At 37.5% G+C, this 21834-nt stretch overlaps 1 protein-coding gene across 6 annotated transcripts in view; it reads left to right on the forward strand.

Moving 5' to 3' along the window:
• Positions 1 to 14168, forward strand: part of ZNF292 (zinc finger protein 292) — a 94059-nt gene extending 79891 nt beyond the window's left edge. For all 6 annotated transcript variants that reach the window (XM_060616109.3, XM_060616110.3, XM_060616111.3 and 3 more), the window contains one exon: positions 4664 to 14168. In XM_060616109.3, coding sequence (XP_060472092.2) covers positions 4664 to 11818 — 7155 coding nt within the window. In that variant the 3' untranslated portion in view covers positions 11819 to 14168. The remainder of the gene's footprint in view (positions 1 to 4663) is intronic.
• Positions 14169 to 21834: the final 7666 nt, after the last annotated feature.

Genomic DNA, 21834 nt, shown 5'->3' on the forward strand with positions numbered 1-21834 from the left:
TCTGTTCCCCGCTTGTACACACTCTCTGTCTCTAAAATAAATTTAAAAATAAATAAATGAATTTAAAAAACACAATTCCAAGGTTTGTTGAAGACTGTTGGCCAGTTTATTCATGCTTTTTCCTAGACCCTTGAAATTAAAAGGTTGAAAAATATAGCACTATCGTTAAGGCTTTCAGTCTATTGATGGAGACACACAAACATGTGGGCCATCCAACCCACTTGTCTGTTTTGACTGAGTGATAGCCAGACAGAATGGGAGGGGAAAGTGTCCCTAGTGTTAGAAAAAGCATGTAAAGTAGTGTGAAGAAAAAACTTCTCTTTTCTTCACTACTCACTGAATACTTCTGTTCATCAAATGTGTGGGGGTTTTCTTCACATCAAACAATTCTCTGGACACCAGCTGGGTATCCTACAACTTAATTCTGACACTATTTACCTGGAGGTAGCACAGATCTCACAGATTAAGTGCCCAATCCCACAAGACTCACACACACACACACACACACACACACACACACACACACAACCCCTTTCAGATGCTAATCACAAGTCCAATTTGTCACCTGTGCTTCTGACCAACTGGCTGAAATCAGAAGTTCCTACAATATCTTTCCCTAGATTTGATTAGTTTGCTAGAGTGGCTCACAGAATTCAGGAAGACAATTTACCTACTAGCTTACTGGTTTGTTGTAAAAGGATACAACTTAGCGCAAGATGAAAGAGATGCTCAGGGCAAAGTATGGGGGAAAGGGCAAGCTGCCTCCCCAGATCTCTGCATGTTTACCAGTGCAGAAGGTCCCTGAACCCTGTTCTTTTTGGGTTTTTACAGAGGCTTCATTACATAAGCACAGTTGATTAAATCATTGGCCGGCGTTGGTGATTGATTCAGAACCCAGCATCTCTCCCTCCCTTGGAGGTGGGGGTGGGGGCAAGACCTGAAAGTTCCAACCCTCTAATTACAAGTTTGTTCCCCTGACTACCAGACACCATCCGGTGGTTATCTGGGGGCTCTCCAAAAATCCCCTCATTAACAAACTCCTTTGTGGTTAAAAGGGCCTTATTAATAGCAACACCTGTTTCATGGTTTAAGGCTCTGGAGCTATTTTAGGAGCTGGGAACAAAAGGTTCCCTTATAGCTCTTATCATTTAGGAAATTACCAAGGTTTTAGGGAGCCCTGGATGAAAAAATATATATGTATTTCTTATATCACAATATCACAAGTGGTATCAAGCATAACGAGAGAATGGCATATTTTGGGATCTACAGTTAGCTTAGTTTACCTGCAGTATAGGCTATTTGGGTGTAGGGCAAAAGATAAAAGATGAGTCTAGACCAGATGAGGCATAGGTAGGATTGTGAAGGCCTTTTTGTATTACCAATTAAGAATATATATTTAATTCTGAAATACAAAGGTAACCATTTAAGAATTTTAAAGCAGGGTAAGACATGGTATGCATGGATGGAGAAGAGCTGAATAGGATGTTCATGGGGAAACTAACCAGTCTGTAAGCCTTAAGTAGCTTTGGGTCAAGGACACTAGGCAGTCAGAGGAGAGGAACAGAGAAGTGGAGGCAGGGGGGTGGATACCAAATATAAAACCTTGTCTTTTTCAGAAGGTTGCCTGGTGCTGGACCACTGTCTGGGGGTGGCGGGAAGCGGGTGGGTCTCTATTCCTCCCTCTGAGTTTTTAGCACTTAGCTTTCTTCTGTTCCTGTGACTCTTAAATTCAGGCTGGTGCTATCAGTACTTTTATTAACTAATGTTATTGATTAAGTACATTATTATAAGCTAATTACTTGTTTAATCACATATTTATGGAAAATTGTGAATTCAGACTCATCTTTAAAAACCCTTATAGGTGGCTCAGTCAGTTAAGTGACTTTGGCTCAGGTCACGATCTTGTGGTCCATGAGTCAAGCCCTGCTTTGGGCTCTGTGCTGACAGCTCAGAGCCTGGAGCCTGCTTGGGATTCTGTGTCTCCCTCTCTTTCTGTTCCTTTCCCACTTGCATTCTCTCTCTCTCTCTCTCTCTCTCTCTCTCTCTCTCTCTCTTTTTCTCTCTCTCTCAAAAAAAAAAAAGATTTAAAAAAAATTAAAAAATAGTAAATATAAAAAAAAATTAATAATAAAAAAAAAAAACACCGTTATAAGGACACCTGGATGGCTCAGTCGGCTAGGCAACAGACACTTGATCTCAGCTCAGGTCTTGATTTCAGGGTTGGGAGTTAAAGCCCTGCATTGGGCTCCATGTTGGGTATGGAGCCTACTTAAAAAATAAAATTTAAAAATTAATAAAAAATAAAAACACTTGTTATATAACAAGTTTATGATTTGAATATCGCCTGTAAACTTAATTTTCAATCACACACACACGCAAAGATGAAAACTCAAAAGAATAAAAATTTTGTTGTATTTCTGTTGGCATCATTTAAGGTTTCACGTTTAATTACACAACATTAAGATGTTTTTAAAGGAAATTTATTCAAAGCCATTTGCCCTTAATGAGTTGAAATGAACCCTTGAGTCCAGGAGCCGACTGTATTAGGATAGAACTGTCAGTTGAGTTTCTCTCTGAAATAATTTTAGTTGCATTTTCTAAGCAATAAGTAAAATTTTTGAATCCACTTTTGTCATTTATAGAGAAAGAAATCAACATTCACGTGACGGAATAGTTACAGTCAGCTTCATCAGAGTAGGTGTCCTTCATCCACAAAACCCCTATATCCTGAATCCTTTCTTAAAGTACTTTCTTTCTCTACCATTTCCTGAATTTTCTAAATAATTACAGCCTTTTTCAGAATTCTCGTCCCCTACATATTTACTAGTCCTTTTGATATGTGCCTTCATCATCACTTGTGCATTATTAGAAGTAGCCCCTAAGTCATGTAACAGAGGTGCAAATGTTTTTTACTACAAAAGTTTTCTGGCTCAGATTTATCTCGGAATAGTATAAAATAACTATACAGGTTTGATATGAAAGCTAGAGACAACCATATGGTCCCAGTTCTTTCCTAGTTGTCTTTTTTCACTGTCACTTTTAAGAATATAGGTCTCAGGCACCTGGGTGGCTCAGTCACTTGAGCATCTGACTTCGGTTCAGGTCATGATCTTGCAGTCAGTGAGTTCGAGACCCATGTTGGGCTCTGTGCTGACAGCTCAGAGCCTGGAGCCTGCTTCAGATTCTTTATCTCCCTCTCTCTTTGCCCCTTCCCTGCTCATCCTGTCTCTCTCTCAAAAGTAAACAAACATTAAAAAAAATTTTAATAGGTCTCATATCTATTTTTGTCCATTTTCTTCTTGGTCTTTGTGTCCTTGCTTTTCCTAAAGTCAAGACCAATTTATCTTCCCCTCACTTTCCTTTTGGCTCACGAATCTAAAACAAAAAAAAAAAAACTTTATTTCCTTCTTAGTCTGTGAAAATACAGACCCTATCAGCTTTACTTATTTTTTTCTTGCCTTTTGATCCTATATAACATATATTCCATTCCCATGAACGTGGCCACACCTTATAGCTGGCTTATTTCTTATATTTATGTTCTCCTTAGTCTTTAAAAACCCATTTTTTTATCTCTTCACTTCATATATCTTCAAATAACTTTTACCTTCATTATTGCTGTCTTGTAATAATAGTTCAGGATGCTAGTTCAGGGACTCCTAGGTGGCCCAGTCAGTTCAGCATCCAACTCTTGATTTCAGCTCAGGTTATGTGATCTCAGTTTGTGAGTTTGAGCCCCATGTCGGGCTGTACGCTGACAGCATGGAGCCTGCTTAGGATTCTGTCTCTTCCCCTCTCTCTCTGTCCCTCCCCTGCGCGCGCTTTCTATCTCTCTCTCTCTCTCTCTCTCTCTCTCTCTCTCTCTTTCTCTTTCTCACACACACACTCTCTCTCTCTCTCTCTCTCTCTCTCTCAAAATAAATAAACTTTAAAAAATGCTAATTCAAAAGGAAAAACATTTATTATGTCTCCTTCTACTCATTTTTAAAATGGTTCAGCAGCAAGGTAGGTTATTTGGCATTCAGCCAATGTATGATAGAACTACAACCCCTTCCCCCTTGAAGGATCAGATTATTCTGTTAAAAGTGAAAATCTCCTTTCATTACTAGTAAGTTAGGAAATGGGACATTCTCAGTTCTGTAATTGGATTAAGAGTTTTTTTATTTCAGAAGGACTGTAAATACAAAGTTAAGAAATGAAATTTGTGATAGAGTTGACATTTATCGATCACTTCCTATGTGCCAGATGTTATACTATAGCAGATACTTTAAATACATAATATTCACTAATACAGCAGTTTTATGAAGTTTGTGTTGTTTTGATCTGTCTTTTATAAGTGGGCTATGAACGGTTAGAGATGGTAATAACTTCCAAGTTTACCTAGCTGTATTAGATGATTTTATACCCAGGTCTTGTCTTAGTTCCCAGTGCTTATCCATTTTCTGCTATTCTTTATAATTCATTTTACACACACACACACACACACACACACACACACACACACACACACACACACGGCTAAGCTACGATGCTTTAGAAGAGGCAGTTTTTCATATGTTGCTATTTGGAAAATTTGAGAAAAGCAAACCTCAATTTAAAAATAACCAAATTCACTTATAAGGGTTGGTTAAGTATAAATTGACATTTCTTGTTTGCTTTTTCACAGACTGAAGGGGCTGGACTTGCCACCTGTATAGAACTATGTGTAAAAGCCCTTCGTTTGGAATCTACAGAAAATACTGAAGTGAAAATATCTATTTGCAAGACCATTTCCTGCTTGTTGCCTGATGATCTGGAAGTTAAACGTGCTTGTCAACTGAGTGAATTTCTTCTTGAGCCTACAGTAGATGCATATTATGCTGTGGAAATGTTGTATAACCAGCCAGATCAGAAATATGATGAAGAAAATCTTCCAATACCAAATTCTCTACGCTGTGAGCTCTTACTGGTATTGAAAACTCAGTGGCCCTTTGATCCAGAATTCTGGGATTGGAAAACCTTAAAACGACAATGTCTTGCATTAATGGGGGAAGAAGCATCCATTGTGTCTTCAATAGATGAACTAAACGACAGTGAAGTTTATGAGAAAGCAGTAGACTACCAGGAAGAGATAAAAGAAACTTCTGTGAATGGACTTTCTGGTGGAGTTGGTGCTAATTCTGGCCTTCTCAAAGACATCTGTGATGAAAAGCAGAAGAAGAGAGAGATAAAACAATTAAGAGAGAGAGGATTTATATCTGCTAGGTTTAGGAATTGGCAAGCCTACATGCAGTATTGTGTGTTGTGTGACAAAGAATTCCTTGGTCATAGAATAGTACGACATGCTCAAAAACATTACAAAGATGGGATTTACAGTTGCCCTATATGTGCAAAGAACTTCAATTCAAAAGAAACTTTTGTCCCTCATGTCACACTGCATGTTAAACAATCTAGTAAAGAGAGACTAGCAGCTATGAAACCATTAAGAAGATTGGGGAGGCCACCTAAGATCACAACTACCAATGAGAATCAAAAGACTAATGCTGTGACCAAGCAGGAACAGCGGCCTATAAAAAAGAATAGTCTCTATTCAACAGATTTCATAGTATTTAATGACAATGATGGTTCAGATGATGAGAATGATGACAAAGATAAATCTTACGAGCCAGAAGTGATCCCAGTCCAGAAACCAGTACCTGTTAATGAATTTAATTGCCCTGTAACTTTTTGTAAAAAGGGCTTTAAGTACTTTAAAAATTTAATCGCTCATGTAAAGGGACATAAGGATAATGAAGATGCCAAGCGCTTTCTTGAAATGCAAAGCAAAAAAGTTATTTGCCAATACTGTAGACGGCATTTTGTGAGTGTTACTCATCTTAATGATCACCTACAAATGCACTGTGGCAGTAAACCATATATCTGTATACAGATGAAATGTAAGGCTGGTTTTAATAGTTACGCAGAGCTCTTAACACACCGAAAGGAACATCAAGTCTTTAGAGCGAAATGTATGTTTCCTAAATGCGGCAGAATTTTTTCAGAAGCTTACTTACTATATGATCATGAAGCACAGCATTATAATACCTATACTTGTAAGTTCACAGGTTGTGGTAAAGTTTATCGTTCTCAGAGTGAGCTAGAAAAGCATCTGGATGATCACAGTACTCCTGAAAAAGTGCTGCCTCCTGAAGACCAACTTAATTCATCTGGAGATTGTGTTCAGCCTTCTAAAGTGAATCAGAACACAGAAGTGAGCATTGAGAAAGAGAGGTCTATGCTTCCTTCAGAAAATAACATTGAAAATGCCTTACCAGCAGAGAGAAATGATGCTTGGGATAAAAGCAAAACAGAATCAGCTGTGACCAAACAAGACCAGATTTCTGCATCAGAGCTCAGGCAAGCTGATGGACCATTGTCAAATGGTTTGGAAAACCCAGTGACGACTCCTCTGCTTCAGGCCAGTGAAGTGGCTGTGTCCATTAAAGTGTCCCTCAATCAGGGGATTGAGGATAACTTTGGAAAGCAAGAAAACTCAACTGTGGAAGGCACTGGTGAATCATTGGTCACAAACTTACATACACCGGTTGAAGATACTTGTAATGATTTGTGTCGTCCAGGTTTTCAAGAAAGAAAAGAACAGGATTGCTTTAATGAAGCCCAGATAACTCAGAATCCTTTAGTAAATTCAGAAACCCTTAAAATAGGTGACCTTACCCCACAAAACTTAGAAAGGCAAGTGAACAACCTGATGACCTTTTCTGTGCAAAACCAGGCAGGATTTCAAAACAGTTTACCAGCTTCTAAGTTTGAATGTGGAGGTAATGTTAAAACATCATCCAGTCTTTATAATTTACCTCTTAAGACATTGGAAAGCATCACATTTGTTCCATCACAGCCCAACCCAAGTAGTTCTTTAGGAACTCCATCAGTGCCTCCAAAAGCGCCAGGTCAGAAATTCAGTTGCCAGGTTGAAGGATGTACTCGAACCTATAATTCTTCACAGAGTATTGGGAAACACATGAAGACAGCACACCCTGACCAGTATGCGGCATTTAAAATGCAGCGCAAAAGTAAAAAAGGTCAAAAATCAAACAACTTAAATACACCAAATAATGGCAAGTTTGTTTATTTTTTGCCATCACAGGTGAGCAGCTCTAACAATGCATTTTTTACACCACAGACCAAAGCCAATGGGAATCCTACTTGTTCAAATCAGTTGCAGCATGTCTCGCCTTCCATTTTTCCAGCTCATTTAGCAAGTGTGTCAGCTCCACTGTTGCCCTCAGTGGAAAGTGTCATAAATCCAAATATACCTTCTCAGGATAAAAATGAACAAGGTGGTGGTATTATATGTTCCCAAATGGAAAATTTATCTACTACTGCCTTGCCAGCACAAATGGAAGATCTAACCAAAACAGTTTTGCCTTTGAATATTGACAGTGGCTCGGATCCTTTCCTTCCTTTACCTGCAGAAAGTAGTTCAATGTCTCTTTTCCCTTCACCAGCAGATAATGGGGCTAATTCTGTTTTTTCCCAGCTGGAAAATAATACAAATCATTTTTCCTCGCAGATTGAAGGAAACACCAATTCCTCCTTTCTAAAGGGAGGCAATGGTGAAAATGCAGTTTTTCCTTCGCAAGTCAATGTTGCAAATGACTTTAATAGCACCAGTGCCCAACAGTCTGCCCCTGAAAAAGTTAAAAAAGACCGTGGGCGGGGCCCAAATGGGAAGGAAAGAAAACCCAAGCACAACAAAAGGGCCAAATGGCCTGCAATTATCAGAGATGGGAAATTTATCTGTAGCAGGTGTTACAGGGCTTTTACTAATCCCAGATCTCTGGGTGGACACTTGTCTAAGCGATCTTACTGTAAACCACTGGATGGAGCAGAAATTGCTCAAGAACTTCTACAGAATAATGGACAGCCTTCTCTTCTTGCCAGCATGATTCTCTCCACAAATGCAGTAAATTTGCAGCAGCCGCAACAGTCTACCTTCAACCCAGAAGCGTGTTTTAAAGATCCATCATTCCTGCAACTTCTTGCTGCTGAAAATCGCTCATCAACATTTTTACCAAATACATTTCCCCGGACTGGTGTGACTAGCTTTAGTACCAGTGTTAGTCAAGAAGGAAGTGAAATTATTAAACAGGCTTTGGAAACTGCTGGCATTCCCAGTACATTTGAGGGTGCTGAAATGCTTTCTCATGTTCCAGCAGGTTGTGTTTCAGATGCAGCACAAGTAAATGCAACAGTGATGCCAAACCCAGCTGTGCCACCCCTGTTGCAGACTGTATGCCACCCAAACGCCCTGCTGACAAACCAGAATAGGACACCAAACTCCAAAACTTCCTCCATTGAGGAATGCAGCAGTTTACCTGTTTTCCCAACAAATGACTTACTACTGAAGACTGTTGAAAATGGTTTGTGTTCTAGTTCATTCCCTAATTCTAGTGGGCCATCACAAAATTTTACCAGTAACAGTTCACGTGTTTCAGTTATAAGTGGTCCTCAGAACACAAGGTCTAGTCATTTAAATAAAAAGGGAAACAGTGCTTCGAAGAGAAGAAAGAAAATTGCCCCTCCCCTAATTGCACCCAATGCTTCCCAAAACTTGGTAACAAGTGACTTGACAGCAATGGGACTTATAGCAAAGAGTATTGAGATACCAACCACTAACCTCCATTCAAATGTAATTCCAAATTGTGAGCCTCAGGGTTTGGTGGAAAACCTAGCACAGAAATTAAATAATGTTGACAATCAGTTATTTATTACTGATGTGAAAGAAAACTTTAAAACCAATCTTGAGTCCCATACGGTGTTAGCTCCTTTAACATTAAAAACTGAAAATGGGGATTCCCAAATGATGGCTTTGAATTCATGCACAACTTCAATAAATTCTGATTTGCAGATTTCTGAAGACAATGTTATACAAAACTTCGAAAAGACTCTTGAAATCATTAAAAGTGCTATGAATTCTCAAATACTAGAGGTAAAAAGTGGATCTCAGGGTGTTGGTGAAACATCACAGAATGCTCAAATAAATTATAACATTCAGCTTCCTTCAGTAAACACTGTACAAAATAGCAAGTTACCTGATTCTTCTCAGTTTTCCTCCTTCATAGGTGTATTGCCAGCAAAAAGTAACATTCCTCAGTCTGAAGTATTACATAAGGAGGATCAAATACAGGAAATTTTAGAAGGCTTACAGAAATTAAAATTAGAAAATGACCTGTCCACTCCAGCATCTCAGTGTGTACTAATAAATACATCAGTGACACTGACTCCCACTCCCATTAAACCAATCCCAAATGTCACAGTGGTTCAGCCAGTTTCTGAAATGATAAGCAACATTCAGTTTAGTGACAAAGTTAATAAACCCTTTGTGTGTCAAAACCAAGGGTGTAATTATAGTGCTATGACAAAGGATGCTTTGTTTAAGCACTATGGTAAGATTCATCAATACACTCCAGAGATGATTCTTGAAATTAAGAAGAATCAGTTGAAATTTGCTCCATTTAAATGTGTAGTGCCTACCTGCACAAAAACATTTACAAGAAATTCTAATCTCCGAGCACACTGCCAGTTGGTCCATCATTTTACAACAGAAGAAATGGTGAAGTTAAAAATAAAAAGGCCTTATGGAAGAAAATCTCAGAGTGAAAATTTGTCAGCTCCACGAATTGCACAAGTGAAAAGACAGCTAACTATGACAGAGGAAAATAAAAGGGAGTTCCAGCCTGCTTTAGAATTGGGAGCAATGAAGGAAAATGCCCTCAGTAATACAGCAGTGATCCCAGAAAAACAACTTGTAGAAAAAAAAAGTCCTGAAAAAACAGAAAGTTCTTTGCAAGTGATTACAGTTACTTCAGAACAATGTAATACAAATTCTCTCACAAACATACAAACCAAAGGGCGGAAAATTAGGAGACATAAAAAAGAAAAGGAGGAGAAAAAACGCAAGAAGCCAGTTTCCCACTCCCATGAGTTTCCAACAAGATACAGTCCCTACAGACCTTATCGATGTGTTCACCAAGGTTGCTTTGCCGCTTTCACTATACAGCAAAACTTAATTCTGCATTACCAGGCTGTCCACAAATCAGATCTACCTGCATTTTCTGCAGAGATTGAAGAGGAAAGTGAAGCTGGTAAAGAAAGTGAAGAGATTGAAACTAAACAAACTGTGAAAGAATTTCGATGTCAGGTGAGTGACTGTTCTCGAATCTTCCAAGCAATTACTGGCCTGATCCAGCACTACATGAAACTTCATGAAATGACTCCTGAGGAAATTGAAAGTATGACTGCTTCTGTGGATGTTGGGAAATTTCCATGTGACCAGTTAGAGTGTAAATCTTCATTTACTACATATTTGAACTATGTTGTTCATCTTGAGGCAGATCATGGAATTGGGATAAAGGGAAATAAAACTGAAGAAGATGGCATATACAAGTGTGACTGTGAAGGCTGTGACCGTATATATGCAACTCGGTCAAATCTCCTCCGACACATTTTTAATAAGCATAATGACAAACATAAAGCTCATTTGATTCGGCCAAGAAGATTAACACCTGGTCAGGAAAATATATCAAGCAAGGCAAACCAAGAAAAGACCAAGTCTAAACATCGGGGTACAAAACACAGATCTGGAAAGGAAGGAATAAAAATGCCTAAGACTAAACGAAAGAAAAAAAATAATTTAGAAAACAAGACTGCGAAAATTGTGCAGATTGAAGAAAATAAACCTTACTCTCTGAAACGTGGAAAGCATGTATATTCTATAAAGGCTAGGAACGATGCCTTGTCTGAGTGTACAAGCAGATTTGTAACCCAGTATCCATGTATGATAAAGGGGTGTACATCAGTTGTTACAAGTGAAAGCAATATAATTAGACATTATAAATGCCATAAATTATCAAAGGCATTTACATCACAACACCGTAATCTTCTTATTGTCTTCAAACGGTGTTGCAACTCACAATTAAAGGAAACTTCTGAGCAAGAAGTTGATAAGAATGATGTGAAAAATTCTGACACATGTGTATCAGAGAGCAGTGATAACTCCAGAACAGCTACAGTTCCACAGAGGGAAACTGAAAAAAATGAAAAAGACGAAATGGATGAGCTAACAGAATTATTTATTACAAAATTAATAAATGAAGACAATGCAAGTGTGGAGACCCAAGCTCATACCTCTTCAAATGTAAGTAATAATTTTCAGGAAAGTAACCCCTGCCAGTCAGAAAAACAAAAAACAAGTAATTTGAAGAGAGTTAATAAAGAAAAAAATGTCTCCCAAAATAAAAAGAGGAAAGTTGAAAAAGCTGAGCCAACATCGGCAGTTGAGTTAAGTAGCACACATAAAGAAGAAGAAACTGCTGTTGCAATTCAGACTACGGAGGAGCATCCTGCATCTTTTGACTGGAGCTCGTTTAAACCAATGGGATTTGAAGTATCATTTCTGAAGTTTCTTGAAGAGTCTGCAGTGAAGCAGAAGAAAAATTCTGACAAAGACCATCCAAATAGTGGAAATAAGAAAGGGTCCCATTCAAATTCAAGAAAAAATATTGACAAGACTGCTGTGACTAGTGGAAATCATGTATGTTCTTGTAAAGAAAGTGAAACCTTTGTACAGTTTGCCAATCCATCACAGCTTCAGTGCAGTGATAATGTAAAAATTGTTTTAGACAAGACTCTTAAAGATTGCACTGAACTTGTGTTAAAACAGCTTCAGGAAATGAAACCTACCGTCAGTCTGAAAAAACTTGAAGTACATTCAAATGATCCAGATGTGTCTGTTATGAAAGAAATTAGTTTGGGTAAAGCAACAGGGAGAGGGCAGTACTGATACCTAATGTAATATAAATACATCATTTACAGTTTTATTTTAAATAGGAAGTCATCACGCATGCTAGAATTGTGACACTTCTTCATTAATTTTTGTTGTTGACATGAATTAACCTGGCCGAAAAAAGGAAAAAAAAAAAAAAAAAACATGACATTTGTCATGTAAAACTTTTTTTTTTTATCCCTATGGGACTTGAGGAACAGAATCAATACTTCAGTTATTGTAAATAGTTGAGCTGCACCTCAGATTTATATCAGCCAGTTGCCCTTTCCATGAACTAATCTGAATTATCTGTGTGATTGATATGTTTCACCAGGTCACTGCTCATGTAGAACAGTACTCTGTAGATACTTTTTTGTATATATTTATTATTGTAAATCATTTGCTGCCACCAGCAGTGTGTAAGTCTAAACTATTAAATGATACATTTATATTTGGAATTTTAATTTTTAACTAAGTGATCAAGTTTTTAAAACTGTTCTTTTATTGTTTTAAATTAAGAATTTTTCAAACTAAAAGTAGAAACTCTGCCATAGTTCATTGATTTTTACATAAAACATTTATTTACAAGATCTCAAAATTACTTTTCACAAAGTAGGCACATTGTATCAACACCTTGCTCTGCTTTGTAAATTTATCCTCTAGGATTTGGGGATGGTATTCATGTGAAATTATAGCAGATTCTTTAGCAGTTTCCTATAGCGACAGTTTTTTTCATTACTTCTAATTGGATATAGTTATTATGGTTCCATGAAATATAATGGAAATGTGAATAAAGAATTTACTACATCAAAGATTTTAAACATTTGGTATTAAAAATCCGTTGTGAATGTGATAGAAACTAGTAGTGTGGAGCAGTGTAAATATTTGAGGTGGTGATTTGTGAAGTAGCCCAGTATTGCCTTAAATAAAATCACATTTCATTTCTTGTTTTATACATGTGATCTTATAAAGTTTTTTTTTTTCCATTTTCTGAGATTTATAGATTGGTGTATAGCTTTAAACTGTATAAACTTTTGTGGAAAGATTTTTTTAAACATTTTTATAAATCTTAAAATTGGTATCATCAAAGTGAGCCCATCTTGTGTTTATAAAATGCAAGAGTCCTTAACATTTATAATTACATAGATGAAACACTTTCTATAAGGAAGTTGGATGTTTTGATTTTACTGTTTATAGATGTTAGATTGTACAGATTTGTATTTTCCCACCATATCTAATGATACTTTTTTCATTAGATTGGTCTTCCAGAGCAGTATTAGTTGTCATAATTGATTATTTTGGTTATTCAGTATATAGTTAGCTCGTATAGGTTAGCTCTATTCACCATATTTATACTGTGGATTCACGGCCAGAGATAGAGGTTATTTCAGGAGAGTTTAGGACCTTCATTTGAAGTCCAACTAAGTCAGTACTGGAAACAAAACATCTTCTCAGATTTACTTTTGTTTCTGTTTGCCATATATAGTAGCATTGATTTTTGACTTTGTGTTTGTTATAAACTAGTTGCATTCACAATATTATTAGCCTGAGATATTGATGATGTTGTGATAATATGAAAATGTGTATATTCCCTGTGCAACATCAGATTTGCAGGACAAATGAAGCACTTAACTGAAATTGCTGGTACTCTGAATAAATAAGCATGGTCAAGGAGTGAATTATTTTCTTTTGGAAAATATTTTTTTAAGTTTTATTGAAGTATTGTAGTTTTATTTTTAGGGCCTAATGGGTTATATTGAATAGTTGGTTTCACCTCCTTAAAGTTTATTACCAATATGCATAAAACTTGACACATTAAAATCCCTTCCCTTTGGCAAGCCCACTGTTATTTATTAAAATAAAAGTTGTTCTTATGGGTGATTAATACATGTTTTTTTTTTCTAAATTAACAATAACTTAACTCTGAATGATTTTAAAATTAAATTTTTGTTAACAACTGAATGTTTCTGTACAGTTTTCTTGGAAGTTGACCTAGCTCTTAAAGATAGGCCTTGGGCAAAACTGCCCTAAATAGTGCAGTAGCAAGTAGTTTTATTTCTGATAAATGTAGTGATGAGCCACAGTTACGTGAAAATACCAGTGGATTGGGGCTTTTCTTTTGCTCATTAGCTTAACTAGACATTTCTGTAATTGTTCTCCTACGTATCAGGAGAAAGTTTGCCAACACTGAGTTATTTTTTTTTATATTCCAGGTACTGTATGCTAAAAGTAATTATGGAAGAGTGGGCTTTTTAGCATGGAACAGAAAACTCAAATTATGGTATAAAATATGAATTTATAAAACAGCATGTTGGTAAAATTTGATATGGAATGTAATGCCTAAGTATTAAAAAGGAATCATAAAGTATATATTTTTCATGGTATACTTTTCCTCAGTCTATTGTCTTGGGGTATTTTCTTCCTGTAATCTCAGTTTACCTAAGCTTTTATCATTTAAAAATGCATTTTTTTCCCTCTTTTAAGTCCAAAGAATTTGAATCTTACAGAACAGATTATTCAAAATACATCGTGTTAAGTGAAATGGTAACAGCTGGGAATTTTTCAGCAGTGTTAAATTCAGCATAGCTAAATTATTTTAAAGGGCTAGACAGAGATCAAGTTTTAGGAAGGCAATTTTTTGACTATCAGGTAAGCAAACACAGTTGCTATAGCTGTTAAGACTACTCAAATACTACAGCTAGAGATATCAAAGAGGGAATGCTGTATTTGGGGGAGGGTATTAATGAAAGTTTTTGTAGAAAAGATCAGTCTTGAGAGAGGAATGAATGAAGAGTCCTTGGATGGTCATGGGGGAAATGGGAATTCTACGTATGGAGAAATGATGAAGCAACATAGTGCATTTGCAATATTGCAAGTGGTCTATGTGGGAAGATAGGGGGTTGGAGAAGCTGAAGAGGCAAATGGGCCAGATCATGAAGGTTCTTGTATGCCATAAAGTTTTCAGTTTTGATTAAGTGGTTACTGAATGTGTTTAAGTTGAACAGTTTGATCAGGTACCAATTTTAGACAATTGGCATTGTATAGAGAGGGTAGATTGGATAAGTTGAGACTAAAAGCAGAGAGACTTGAGGCAAAAAAAAAAAAAAAAAATGTGGAGGCCAGAAGAAAAAATGTTAACAGTTGAGAAAGAGTAGAGCAGTAAGACAACCTTTTTCAAAATGTTTATTGTAGTGAAATACCAGCAGGTTGGAAGGTGAAGTCTGTAGACAGAGTTTTCTAAACTGCATGTTATAGCTCCCTCTTAATCCAGTGAACATTAGTATATTCAAGTTCTGTACAGAAAACATGTTAACTGTTAAAGTGGGAGTTTTTCAGGCTTAACTGACAATGAAAATATTTTTCATTTTAAATATTAATACTTAGGTGTAGTATTCTACTGACTTGGTGTTCTAAGGAACACACTTTAGGAACTGCTCCTCTAAAATGGCATTTTATTAAACCAGGGCTGAAAATCCGCAGGTATGTGCACCAAAGCAGCTGTATTGGCTGTTTACAAATGGTGATTTTTTTTCCAATTGGCCAATTTAACTGTTCTAATTGATTGATAAGTTTCACATGTCTTTTTATAGCTTTTTAATTTTTTTATTTTAAATAGGCCTCACTCCCAGCTTGGAGCCCATTGCAGGGCTTGAACTCACGATCCTGAGATCAAGACCCAAGCTGAGATCAAGAGTCAGACACTTAACCAACTGAGCCACCCAGTGCTCCTAGTGTTTTTAATTTTTATATTATTATCTGTGCCTCCCAACACTACCTCTCAATGAACAAAATGATAGTGTCTGTTTTATTTCTCAGTGATTTTGCTTATTAGAGGTGCTTCATTTCAGTGATCTCCCCATAAGTAGGATCCCTATACCTTGCTGTAATCAAAACATGTATCACTTCCTTAACTGGAATTCAGATTCTCTTTGTCCAGCCACAAACTTCTAGTTCACCTGCTCAAGATATCTCCACTAAAAAATACTTCTACCTCATTACAGTTAATCAGTTAATCCTACCACCTGCTCACTATTCATCAGCTCACTCTGTCCTCAACTTGTCCTACTTAGACCAGATCCCATTGTTACATGAATTCCTTTGCACATATTCTCACACCATGCCCCACTCTGTCATGATTTGGAACAATTTCAGAAACCTGTCTGCTCTTGAGCAGTTGGATGGGGAGAAATTACTATAGTAGGCAAGTTTATAATCTCAAAGAGGCTCAAAACTGGCAGTTTTTATGCATTTTTATTGTAATAACTTGCTTCCACAAACTTAAATGATTTATACGCTTTTTTGCCCCAATTTTCCTATTCCCCTCATCTTTGATCTTTTAATCATATTTTACCAAGAAAGTACAAAAATTTGACAGGAATTTTCTCCACTTTTCACCACCAAATTTATAAACCCAATCTGTATCTGCACTGTTATCAAAAATCCTTCCTTCTTCACCCCAAAAACTTTCAGTTAACTACTCTGTTTTCATCAGACTTTCTCTTACTAGATCATTTTCAACAATTTTTACTTGTACCCTCGTAGCTACTATTCTTACAAGTAGGGGGTGGGGAGGGTGATCACTTGATTCCATCTAATGATAACCCATTTTATTTGGTTTATATCTAATCTGAGTTGTCTCTTCAAACCTTTCATTCTCATTTACTACCACATTATGTATCCCCACAACTGCTCTGAAGTTGCTGTCCTCAGGATCACCATTCTCCATGCTGCCCTATCCTTTTCTGCTCTCACCCACTGTCTCAGGAGCATCCAGCAGGGTTGATGACGTACTCCTGAAATACTCATTCTTGGTTTTCTCTTTACCTCTTCTGGCTGCTCCATCACTGACTCCAACCCTAACTCCTCTCTCAATACCTAAACTTGGCTTAGTTGTGTGTGTGTGTGTGTGTGTGTGTGTGTTTCCACTCTCTAGATTTAGTCCATTCTCTGGAGTTCAGTATGAATGTACCTGTCACACCACATTTATACCTCTAACACCAAACTTCATAGTTCCAGGCTTGTGTTTTCAACTGCCTACCTCATAGTTAAACATATTACCTCCAAATCATTATTTCTTTCCCCACCTCACCTTCAATCTATTCCTCCCCCAGTATTCCTTATCTGGATAAGTGAAATCACTACCTAGGTTTCTCAAGCTAAGTTCTTTAATGCTGTTATAGTAGCTAATTCATGCCCTTTCCCTATGTTTTTGGTCACAAGTATAGTCATTTTTACCTCAAGCAAAAAGGAACTCTTCCACTTCTCCACCATCACTTCTTCCCTACCCACCATAATATCGTTCTTAAGAGCTTTCTTCCAGAATATTACCCACCAAACAAGTTAAAATTTTAAAGTAATTTTAGTGGGTCTGGGGGTGAGTGGGTGGAGAAGGGACATTCTTTTTCTTCACACTGCCCTTTGAATTAAAAAAAAAAAAAAAAAGTTTTACTATGATGCCTGCCTATCTTTTTCTAAGTACATCGTTTTGCTCTCCTTTTGCCCATTGTGTTCTAGCCACATAGGTTACTTTTGAGTTCCTCAAACCAACCCTTGTACTCACATCGCAAGGCCCTTGTACTAGCTGTTCCTTCTGCTTGGGATACTGTATTTTACTGTGTACTGACTTACTCCTTCTTCAAGTTTTAGGCCTCTGCCCCCGTTACTGGTTACTACATTATAGCATTTACCTTCCTTGATAGCGTTTATCAGGTTGTTGTTACTACTTTTTACTCTATGCCATGGATCTAATCTGGTACCTTTAACATAGTACATACTTAGCAGTAGTAAAAATTTCTTGGATGCTTAAATGGGAGATGAAGAGAACTTGATTCTGGCTCTACTGGAGGTCAGAGTCTCCACAATTACTATAATCATTAGTGCTAAGGGCATTATAAAAATATATAATATGGTGAGAATTTGGTACTATATAGTCTGTGATGAGGGAAAGCAGTTTAGAGACTTTTCTAGAGAGAGAAGGGGAGGGAAGTTAAAATTCCAGGCTGCTGCTTTTTTTTTTTTTTAATTCTGGTGAGGAAGTATTCCTGTGGAAAATTCAAGGAGACCAGTTATGGAAGCTGTCCAAATTGTCCAGAAAGAGAATACTGTCTTGAAGAGTGATGATGGCTGAAGGAGGAAAGTGGACAGACTTGAGAGGTCTAGAATACCTGACAGAACTTGATCATGGATTATGGGAACAGAGGAAGAGGACAGAAGTTGAGAAAAATTTCAGGTTTTTGGTTTCAATAAGTGGTTGAAGAAATCTATTTAGGTAGGTGAGGATAAAAGCAGTTTTGTGAATTGATGATTGCCTAGGGGAGTGTATAGAAAAAGACTCAGGGCTTACCTCTGAGAAACTCAGTCTTTCAAAGTAGATTAAAAGAGAAATAGGAAAAATCATGAGACTAGTAGGATGGAACTATTTAATGGGTGTGCAGTTGTGTCACATTCTGCTAAGGAGATTGTAGTGTCCTTTGTGGATTTAGTGGTAAGAAAATCAGTAACCTTTGCCATTACTTAGGGTGGAAGTCAGTTTGAGGACTGTAGAGAGCAAGTAGAAACACCTATTTTTGGAAAGTTTGGTTGTGAAGGAGAGGAAATGATAGAATGGCAGCCGAAGGGTGCCATGGAGTCCAACCAGTTTTTCAAATAATAGGCAAATTTGAGCATATTCAGATTCCAATGAGAAAGATTATTTAAGATGTGAAAAACAGCATGTTGTAAAATTCTTAAGTTTCCCGCCTCAGTAATGTGACTGGTGATGCTGTTTACCAAGATATATGGAAGGAATAGGGTTGGAAGAAAGGTTAATACTGAGTTTGAGGTTCTTACAGGTCGTTAAGGCAGAGAAGAATAGTGATCAATTATAGGGGTCTGAAGCTACAGATGTAGACTTTAATCCTTTGAGGATAAGTATGTTGGCTTCTGTCTCATGAACATATTGCTCCGAATCTGAGATATAGTGAGCACTTACTACATTTTGCTAGAATTGAAAGAAACAGCAAGCATGTAGGAAAAGCTAGATCACCAAGGAGAGAGCCCTGAGGAACACCAACACTTAATGGGCAGAAGAAAAGAAACTAGCAAAGATGTCTTGGGAAGGAAGGTTTGTTTAGGTTAGGTGAGGTACAGAAATAGAGGTAAGGTTATGGGGCATTATGGAAGCTGGAGGAGAATGATGAAGAGTAGCTGGTCCTGCCATGTGCCACTGGGTGATCGTTAAGAATAAAAAGGATACTAGAATTAACCTTTGGTGGTCATTGATCTTGAAGTTTTAGTGGATGCTAAGTAATGAATGTCTAGTCATATTCGATTGAATGGTGAATGAGCTAAGGAAGTGAAGACAATGAATTAAGTATCTTGCTTGAAAGAAATGGAATTGGCCAGTGCTTGCCCTTATTTGCAGGATTTTAGGATGAGTCTTGAGTATTTGTGGATTCTGGGGAGGTACCCGTTAAAGAGGTAGAAGTTTGAGTAGAAGATGGAACCTGGTCCCAAGAACGCAGGTTAGAAGTACTAGCTTTACAAAATAGAAAGGACATCTCTTAGACTCCTATTAAGTAGAAATGTTGAGCTCTTTGTCATGAAGAAAGGAAACAAATGTACAGAATAGCAATCCTTGGAAAAGTAGGAAACCAAGGTTTAAATAGTGAAAGTTTGAGGTGAAGAATGGGAGAAGGAGCTAAGTAGCAGGTTTTTTTATAAGGATTACTGATCAGCATTCAGGCATAGCTGAGTTAGGAGAGCATGATCAGGTAGTGGCACCGTCTGCATGATTATGTAGTATTTCCAATACTGTTCCTTGGTGTGAATGGAGGAGGAACAAGGAAGAGGTTGGATAGTCCTGGCAGAAGTAATACATCAATGAGTTGAGCCCAATTAGGGAAGAAAACAAAGCCAAAAGAACCGAAGAAAAGAGAGCAGTCAAGAGACTGGAAGTCTTTGTGGCACCAAAGAGAGTGTAGTGGGAATGAAACCAAGAATTAAGTATGAAAGACCAGGGCATTGAAATTTAAAATTTTAGGAGTAATACAGCTTGCAGTGTCTGGAAATGGCAATAGTAGATTGCTGAATTAGAATGTAGATGAAAGTTGTTGGAGTTGAGAAATTTAAAGAATTTTGGTCTAAATTATTTGGTGGACTATGCACAGAAGATGCCCTTAGTAGGAACTGGGTGTAAGGAGATTGACTCAAGTGTTGAAGTCCTTTAGAGGTTTTGTCAGGGAGAGTGCCTCCAGGCTATGTGGTACATGTAAGGAGTTTAGGGAAGTAACTTCTTGTATACTCTTGGCCCAGAAGTCTTAGGAGATCCATATTCAGTTAAAGTTACAGAATATAAATTTGTGAAGCAGCAAAGAACAGTTTTAGAGAAAACTCTTTAAAGAGCATAATGAATGGAATTGAAAGACATAGACAAGTCAGGGAGAGAAAGTAAAATAGGATGGTAGTGAAGGTTGTAGGGGGAGGCATCTTTAGGCTACAGTCTAACAAGAATCTGCTGTTTCTAGCTTTCCCAAGCCTAGGGTCCCATGTGTCAGGTCTGCTAATAATAGTAACAGTTAATATTTGGAAAGTCTATGTCTCGCCTAAGGGTTAACAGCTAGTGTGTGGCAGAACTGAGTGTTGAAACCACGCACGCTGACATCAGAGCTTGTACATGGCTTTGTTTGGAAAACGTAGGCAGCCAAATGAGGTAACAGGTGGCTCACTGTCTATTTGGAATGATGCTGTAAAAACTGGTAGCTGAAGAGAATTCTCTCCCAGGCAATTAGGAGATAATTCATATATATATATATTGTTTACAGTTAATTTATATTGATTCCAAAGGAAAAAAAAGATGAACTTCTAGAATCAAGTCTGCAGCCATGAAGCATATAGCTGTGTTGATGAAGGTAGGGAGTACGGTAGAACAAAGGGCTTGCTACTAGAGGTCTTCATTGCAGCTGTGTACTCTTAAACCAAAGAAGCGAAGAGAGAAGGAAATAAGCAGTTGTGGGGGGTCGAATAGTTTCTGACCAGCTCATTTCACTTTATAGTCCGTGTGTACTGGGAGCCCTACAATCGAAACTAGTAGAGGTTTTGTTTGCTGCCGTCTCAGCTTCTAGGTTCTTGTGTTCCCCAAAATAACTATGGGCATGGCAAAAAAAAAAAAAAAAATGGTCACTAGGTAAGCTGCACTTAAATAGCTTTTAGTATGACCATCCCTAGATCCTGTAAATACCCCGTCACCCAGGGTAGGTTGGAGAAGAGGAATGGGGCATCAGGTTGATAATGATAGCCCTCCTGTGCTACAGTCCCTCAATAGCAGTGAAGTGTTTAACTCACTGGGCTTTTGAGGACAATGGGTAGATTTCAACCTGTTAAGGAGCAGGTCACACCAGGAAATTCTTATTGGAAATAGGTACCAGGAGTCACTCCTACAAGGAGAGTGCCACCCCCCTTGCCAAGCCAAAGTAACCCCTTTTATGTGGAGGCTTCAAGATGTTTACCAACACCTAAACACTTACAGATGGGAAGGAGGATGGGATATACAGAGAATCTCTTACTAGCAAAACAGTTTTGCAATCAATACAGTCCAAATATTCTAATAAGTCATTTTGCCAATTGTCCCTGGTAATCTCATTATCATAAACACGGTTGCTGGTAAACTCATTGTCATACTTATTTGAAAATTTTAAAACAATCCTTATTTACTAAACCTACTTATGGGTTCTTAAAGCTAGAGCATTACAAAGTTTTTCTCAAGTGTATATGCCACTAGAATTGTCTCATCCCATGATGACAGTTGGGTGGTTGTCTAAATCGTATTTAGGCAGTTTAAAATGGAATTCTCAAATGAGCCCTGCCCCATGAGAGGAATAGAAAAAGTAGCAATCCCATTTTATAGATGAGGACAGTGATGTATGGGTAAATGTAATGACTTGTAACAGCCAACCTATAAAATAGGTCTGACCCCTCTCTTAGAATGCTTTCTCTACTGTCCTGATGCTGAAAGTATTGCCATTTCAAAGCAGAAGGATGAATGTGGAGAAGGTCAG

This window comes from Panthera onca, chromosome B2, assembly GCF_046562875.1.
Source record: "Panthera onca isolate mPanOnc1 chromosome B2, mPanOnc1 haplotype 2, whole genome shotgun sequence".
In the NCBI taxonomy this organism is placed as follows: Eukaryota; Metazoa; Chordata; class Mammalia; order Carnivora; family Felidae; genus Panthera; species Panthera onca.